The following is a 7695-nucleotide window of genomic DNA, read 5'->3' as shown; positions in this document are numbered from 1 at the left end:
TCTCAAGCCAAAATTCACATTTACTGAACTTGGCGTACAACTTCTTTTCAAGAAGTGTCTACAAAACCTACCTCATGTGCATCTCATGCTCCTCATAGCTCCTCAAATAGACCAGTACATCATCAATAAACACAACAACAAACTGGTCTAGGTATCAGTGAAAGACTCTGTTCATCAAGTCCATAAATACTGCAGGAGCATTCGTCATACCAAACGGCATAACAAGAAAATCGTAATGCTCGTACCTGGTCCTAAAGGCCGTCTTTGAGACGTCTTCTGCTTTCACCTTCACCTGATGGTAGTCGAATCTGAGGTCAATCTTCGAATACACCCGTGTACCCTGGAGCTGGTCAAACAAATCGTCAATACGGGGTAGAGGATACTTGTTCTTGATTGTTACTTTATTAATCTCTTTATAGTCTATACATATCCTCATAGTCCCGTCTTTCTTCTTCACAAATAAAACTGGAGCTCCCCATAGAGATACGCTAGGTCGTATGAAACCCTTATCAAGCAAATCTTGCAACTGATTCTTCAATTCTACCAATTCTATTGGCGCCATCCGGTATGGTACTTTAGAAATTGGGTCGGGTGGTAAGCCTGGTAACTCGTCTGGGAAAACATCTGCATACTCCTTTACTACAGGTGTGCTAGCGAGCTTCAATTCATTTTCTAACATCTCTTTCACAACAACCACAAACCCCTGACAACCACTCAGCAGTAATCTTCTGACCTGAATAGCTGAAACTAGCTGAGGCGGGGATTGCACTCGCAACCCTACGAACTTAAACTCTGCTTTCCCCGGGGGTCTAAATATCACTTCTCGTGCACGACAATCTATGCTAGCAAAATTAGCTGCTAGCCAATCCATGTCAAATATAACATCGAAGCCATGCATATTTAGCACTATCAGATCGGCAGGAAAAATCTTTCCTTGAATATTAACTAAACAATCCCGGAGCACCCTACTACATCTCACTACCGACCTAGTCGGTGTAGATACCAACAATTTAATATCTAATGATTGTGTTTCAGCCCTACATAATTTGACACACCCCGCAGACACGAATGAGTGTGTAGCTCCTGAATCAAATAATGTTATAATTTTAAAAGAAAGCATAATCACCATACCTGTCACCACATCACCTGACGTCTCAGCCTCACCCGGCGTCAGAGTAAACACCCTCGTTAGAGCTGTATTCCTCTTCTGGTCCCCACGTGGTGCTTGATAACCTCCCCGATATGGTCTAGGAACTGGAAATGTATTTGGTGAGGTAGGGCAGTCTCGTACCATATGTCCCGATTTATCACAGGGATAGCACACTAGAACTGCATTTGGTGGGATAGGACAGTCTCGCACCATGTGCCTCGATCTATCACAACGATAGCACACCATACCACTAGCTCGATACTACCTCCAGTGCCTCCTACCACAAGTCTGACAAACTAGAGGACCCTGCCCTGTCTACACCTCACGCCCTCCCGTCTCCTGTCTCCGTCCTCTGCCATGATTACCTCTCCTCCACTGGCCTGGTCTATGACCCTACTAGTAGCCCGTAGATGCAGATCTCTTTCTCTGTCCCTGCTCCTCTGCATCAAGATGCTCACTAATCTCTACCAAGGCCACCCTATAGACTAACTCAACAAAGTCCTGGATCCGAAGCACCACCACCTGCTTGAATATGCTCCATCTCAAGCCTCTGTCGCTTCATTAGGAACAATGTATAGGTTGAAATGAGAGAGCTTGATAACACGTGTTGCATACTGCTGGACCGATAGCTGTCCCTGCTTCGGACTTAGGAACTCTTCTACCTTAGCCTCCCTAACAATAGTTGGAAAATATCTATCAAAAAATAGCTCCTTAAATTGGTCTCATGTCATGGCTATCGAAGTCACCCTTTACTGCTCCAATAGTCTCACTACAGTCTACCACCTCTCGGCTTCTCCTGTCAGTCTATAGGTGACGAAAAGGACCCTCTATTTGTCAGTACACTGTAGTATAGCCAAAATCTTCTCAATCTCCTGTATCTAGTTCTCAACGGCTACAGGATCAACTCCACCTGAGAATGCTGGAGGATTCATCTTCATGAACTTCTCTATGGTGCACCCATGGCTTGCAAATGGACCACTCTGCTCCCTTGAACTCCTAGCAATCTCAGCCATAACCTACTGAGCCATGCTATGTAATATGGCGGCAGAGTCGGTCCCAGCTGCACCTGATGGTCCTGCTCCATCACTGCCACTCGCATGGGCACTATTTCCTTCTAGATCCATCCTGAAAAATGGCAGTTGCAATTCAGTAATCATATCCTCATAATTTACCCACCTATCCTCACCACTTATCTCAACATTTCTAACTCATTTCTAATCCTCAGTCCTACATTCTAGGAACACAACCCGACAATAGCTTATTATGGTTTTCCTGAAATCGTCACCCTAGGAAAAACACAGAAACTACCACGGAAGTCCTGCCTCTAGACTGTAGAACAAATCCTCAAATCTTTTCCTAAACTCTGGTATTGTTTCTGTTGCACTCTAAAGTCTACAGAATCTAGCAACCTAGGCTCTGATACCAAACTGTCACGACCTGCTCATTTTTCACATAAATTTTTTATTTATTTATAATAATATCATCATAAAATCAATACCACACATACGATCATTTTCACAGTCTTTTGCAAATATAAGACACACACACACGCACACACATATATATATATATATATTTTCTATAAATCAGATGTTATATATATATATAAGTATTTTCTCAAAACAAAACTAGCTTAGTTTATCCCCTTACCTGATTCCTGAAAAACTCCTAAGAAAATCTTCCTAGCACTCGCAGGGTTCCCAACTTAACACCCTGAAAATGGAAATTCCCAGTATTAAAGTTCAGTATTTTCATGCGCACAACATTTCTTATAACTAGCGCAAGACCAAATATGGCTTAAAAAGCCTTACCTCAACTCTGGGATGATTTCCAACTAACTTTCTTCCACGATCCGCTCCAGAAGATTTGGAGAGAACTCCGCCAGGAGCGTCGTGGTGACTTCGGATTGTCGATTCGGTGAAGATCTGGCCCAAAATCAACGAAAGAAACAAGGAGAACCGAAGGGGAGAGAGAGAAAAGAGAGATGGCTTCCTTAATAAGATAAAAATTCAGATTTTTCATATTTATAAGCAGGGGATTCGTTGATGAAATCCACTTCTCGTCAACGAAATTCAGTCGGCTCAAAACCTCTCTCGGTATTTTCTCGTCGACAAAACCCTGTGTTCATCGATGAAATCTTTAAAGCCTTCGTCAATCAATCCCCTATATTCGTTGACGAAGCCCAGCTGACCCCCTTTCCTTTAGTCCTTCCAAAGTTCAATGTCGTCGACGAAGTCGACGGCCTCCTTCTGTTTCCAACTTCCATTTACCTTTATTTTAATTATCTAAATTCAATTTTTATTCGGGTTGTTACAACACTCCTCTTGCTCCTCATTTCAAACTTAGTGCTTCTTTATCTCCTAAATCAGATGAGGAACGTAAGTATATGTCACAGGTTCCTTATACAAGTGTTGTTAGTAGTCTGATGTATGCAATGGTTTGTACTAGACCTGATATTTCACAAGCTGTTAGTATGGTGAGCGGGTATATGCATGATCCGAGTAAAGGACATTGGCAAGATGTAAAATGGATTTTGAGATATATTATGAATATGATTGATATTGGTATAGTATTTGAAAAAAATAATACTATTGATCAACGTGTTGTTGAATATGTGGATTCGGATTTTGTAGGTGATTTGGATAAACATAGATCAACTAATGGATATGTTTTTACATTTGCTAATGGTCCAGTGAGTTGGAGGTCTTCCTTACAGTCTACCATTGTCTTGTCTACAACAGAAGCAGAGTACATGGAAGCTTCACAGGCGGTTAAGGAAACTATTTGGTTGCAGGGTTTACTTGAAAATTTAGGAGTTGTTGAGAAACACATTGTTGTGTTCTGTGATAGCCAGAGTGTTATTCATTTGGCAAAGAACCAAGTCTACCATGCACGAACTAAGCACATCAATGTTCGGTTTCATTTTATGCGGGATATTATTGATGGAGGCAAGATACTTCTTTAGCAGATTGCTACAACTGAAAATCCTGCAGATATGTTGACCAAAATTGTGACAACAGTCAAGTTCAAACATTGTTTGGACTTGATCAATAACCTGCAAAATTGAATATTTTTGGAAGGCGCCGATAATGTGGAACTCTAGAAAATATTGGTGACTGAAAAATTTGTTGAATTTATCGTCAAGGTGGAGATTTGTTGTTTTTTGTCCCATATTGGTAGAATAGTTCCACATTAGTATAAAAGGTTGTTTTGAATTTTTTATATTATTTGTCCCACATTGGAGAGAAGTGTTTTTTAAACTTGAGGTTGAAGCTATATGAAGAGTTCAACTCTTCATTTGTAAAACACACCTCAAAGTTGAACTTTGTCAAGAAGTAGTGGATTGATCATCGGCGCCCGAGGACCTATAGTTGTAGTATTGGTGTTTGGCACAAGTGGGGTGCTCGACACAACACGAAGCAAAGCCTTCACAAATAAAAAGTCTTTTATTTTGTTCTGCCATAGTTGATAATTTGTGTCATTCAAAAGAATCACTCTACTTGTGCTAACATCTATAATTACACAAGAACACCGAATCTTGCTCTAATAGATACCAGTGTATTGGGAAGAAACAAGACTTACCGAAAAATCGTGAAAGCACAATCAAAAGTTCTTTCTCTCCTAATTAACAAAATCAATTCTTATAATATGACAATAGCAAAAAATACATATTTTTAGTAGCACAAAATTAGCTAAAAAAATAATCACAAATATCAATCACATGAGACACAATTTTACGTGGAAAATCCCTTCAAATCAAAGGGTAAAAACCACAGGACTTAAGAGTCCACTCAAAAACTTCACTATGATAAAAGTGTGGATACAAGGTCTCAATTTTTAGCTATCAAAATGAGTACTTAATTCTATTTTTAGCTAACAACAAGAGATCTTAAAAATGAAAGAGGGAAAGTTGAGAATTTCACAAAATAAATGTGGTTAATGTTCAAACTTGATATCTGACACTACAACACTTGGACGACCAATCCCACCATTCAAAATCAGCATCTATGAGTCCTCTATCTACTGACAAAAAATAAGCTCGATCGGACCATGGATGACCCTTCAATCATTGGTTGATCAAAATTGAACATTTATTTCAAAAACCTAAATTTTCTCAATGTGGTTACTGTTCAAAAGCCGATATATAACGCTACCATCCTTGGATGACCAATCTGACCATTCAAAATTAGTGTCTATGAGTCCTTTATCTACAGACGAAAAATGAGCTCGATTGAACCACAGATGACACTTCAATAGTTGGTTGATCAATACAAAAATCCAGATTTTCTCAACATGGTTCTCTCTCTTTTTGTCGCACACTCTCTCTCACTTTTATAATAAAATTCTAAACCCTAATTTTTATTTTTTATTTTTTTACTTAAATGAGGTATAAAAAGACTTCTAAAAAAAAAATCCAACAAAGAGCATAAAAAAATGGACTAAATGGTTGAACGGGCTCCTCCACATAGGAGGGATATCTAAACCCAACAGTAACCCTCCAAGTGGAGAAAAAAAAAAAAAAAAAGATTAAAATGCATGACAAAATAATTATCCTTATAGAATAATTAAAATCTTTTTTTCTTAACCACTTTAATAACAAATTCCTAAAAAGGAAGTTTTCACCTAATCTCGTCTAAACATCATTATTTAACATCCAATCAATACATCATAAAAAAAAAAATCATGAATAATTATTGTATATGCAGTTTGATTTCTGATACATGTAACATTATTTCAAATGTAATTTTAATCAATCAAGGTCAACCCTCTCTTTCTAAGGTCGAGCCGAGCTCAAGCCCCCGAATTCTGACCCAACTGAGCCGAGCCAAAGCATGGAGGCGTGCTCCCAGAAAAGTGTCTAATTCAAATTTGTAACCTTTTAAGTCTCTCCCCACCCCCAATTAAGAACTTGTATATGAAGATTGGAAGATGAATCATTGTACCTAAAAGAAACTTGATTGTTAAATTGATTACTCAAAAATTTTCTTCGTAAACAAAACTAAAGATACTTATTGACAGAAACTAATTAATATATTATAACTTTCGGTTTAGGGCAGACGCATTCTCACATTCTACATTCTATGATGAAGATAAAGTTGCAGAAATCTCCACAAATCCTCAGATTGGGAGACGAACTATGTAATGGAGATCAAACACAGAAATTGAAATTCTATAAACTTTCTTCGGCTTCATGTACGATATGCGCTCTGCTTAATTGCCTAGTTCTTGGATCCTTTCAGCGGTGAAAGGATATGCTTCCGCTCCATGTTTCTCTACGATCTTCCTGCCCTCGCGAGTCAACACTCCCCCTTCTTCATCGAGGATCAAAAGGTAGGGCACAAATGAGACCGTAATCGATTCGGTCACGCGTTTGAGAGCGTCTGAGTCGGAGTAGGGCACCGCCAGCCACGGCATCTTGGAGAAGAATTCGTTGAACGACTCCGCGTTTTCGTCCAGCGAGACGAAAACGATCTCGAAATCTCCTTTCGCCGAGAGTTCGCGGTACACCTCCGCCAATTTAGGGGTGAACTTCTGAGAGGGACGGCACCATGTCGCGGTGAAGTACAGCCCGACCTTCTTCCCTTTCAAATCCTCAATTTTAACCTGTGAAATTAATTAATTCGATGAATTGAAGCGATTGACGTAAGACTTCCATGAAGCGAAGAAGCACAGGTCAGTTACCTGATCCCCGTTGTTCCGAACGAGAAAATCTCTCTGCTCGCCGCGGAGGAGAGACTGAAGATCGTAAGCCTGAGGGAGGCCTTGGGAGACATCAGCATTCGCCATGGTAGGATTGAGCTCCGGAACAAGAAAATTGATTATGCAAACACTTGTGGCACCAGCTCTTGTATATATAGGAACTCCGAAATATTTAAATAATTTTAGATGAGCAAGAACCTTTTGAAGAGAGCAACGCGGAGTAGATGATTCGATGCTTCATGGGTAAGGATTCTGCAGAGTCGGGATTGTTCTGGAATGGCATAGCTGCCGACTGCCGTCCGCGAGAGGATAAGGATCAGCTGCTTGGGCACCAAGTATGTCACCCATTCCTTGGCATTTGTAAAAATGTCAAAAATTTCTCTCTGGCCGCGATTGCTTTAGTTTTTTAAATTTGTTCGACTATGCTGGGATCAGTTAATTTTTAAATTTCATCTATTTATATTGAAGTTTTTTTCTGTTTTAACTTTTTTTTAAAAGAATATATTAAATAATACCTCATTCTGGGAAGTATTTCTCAAAATGACTCTAACGTAATCTCACTACTCCAAGTAGCGATAATTAACCAAATCTCGCTACTTCAAGTAGCGAGATTTACTTTTGTCTGAAGGGCTCGCGCTAACGCGTGGCAAATCTCGCTACTCCAAGTAGCGAGATTTAATTGGGAGAATTAATGCTCTGCCACCCGTCTTTCTACGCGTGGTAAATCTCTGTCAACCACCATTTGATGCGTGGTAAATCTCGCTACTCCAAGTAGCGAGATTTTGTTGGGATAATTAATACTCTGCCAACCCCCTTTTGAATTACCTCCACCCGGCTCTCGACGC

General features: G+C 39.8%; 1 protein-coding gene across 1 annotated transcript; it reads right to left on the bottom strand.

Annotated features, from left to right (window-relative positions):
• Positions 1 to 6162: 6162 nt before the first annotated feature.
• LOC131166331 (probable nucleoredoxin 1) lies at positions 6163 to 7283 on the bottom strand. Its single transcript, XM_058124786.1, has 2 exons — positions 6833 to 7283; positions 6163 to 6754 (listed from the first exon to the last, which is right to left on the bottom strand). The coding sequence occupies exons 1-2, from the start codon at positions 6935 to 6937 to the stop codon at positions 6362 to 6364; spliced, it is 498 nt and encodes a 165-aa protein (XP_057980769.1). The 5' UTR covers positions 6938 to 7283; the 3' UTR covers positions 6163 to 6361.
• Positions 7284 to 7695: the final 412 nt, after the last annotated feature.

The sequence above is a fragment of the Malania oleifera genome, chromosome 10, assembly GCF_029873635.1.
Source record: "Malania oleifera isolate guangnan ecotype guangnan chromosome 10, ASM2987363v1, whole genome shotgun sequence".
In the NCBI taxonomy this organism is placed as follows: domain Eukaryota; kingdom Viridiplantae; phylum Streptophyta; class Magnoliopsida; order Santalales; family Ximeniaceae; genus Malania; species Malania oleifera.
The sequence above is the reverse complement of the archived record's forward strand: the minus strand, read 5'-3'. Positions and strand labels throughout refer to the sequence as shown.

Coding starts and splice junctions, on each gene's coding strand:
- LOC131166331 (XM_058124786.1), bottom strand. CDS start 6,937: ATGGCGAATGCTGATGTCTCCCAAGGCCTCCCTCAGGCTTACGATCTT. Junction 6,755..6,832: donor TTCGGAACAACGGGGATCAG/GTAACTGACCTG, acceptor TTAATTTCACAG/GTTAAAATTGAGGATTTGAA.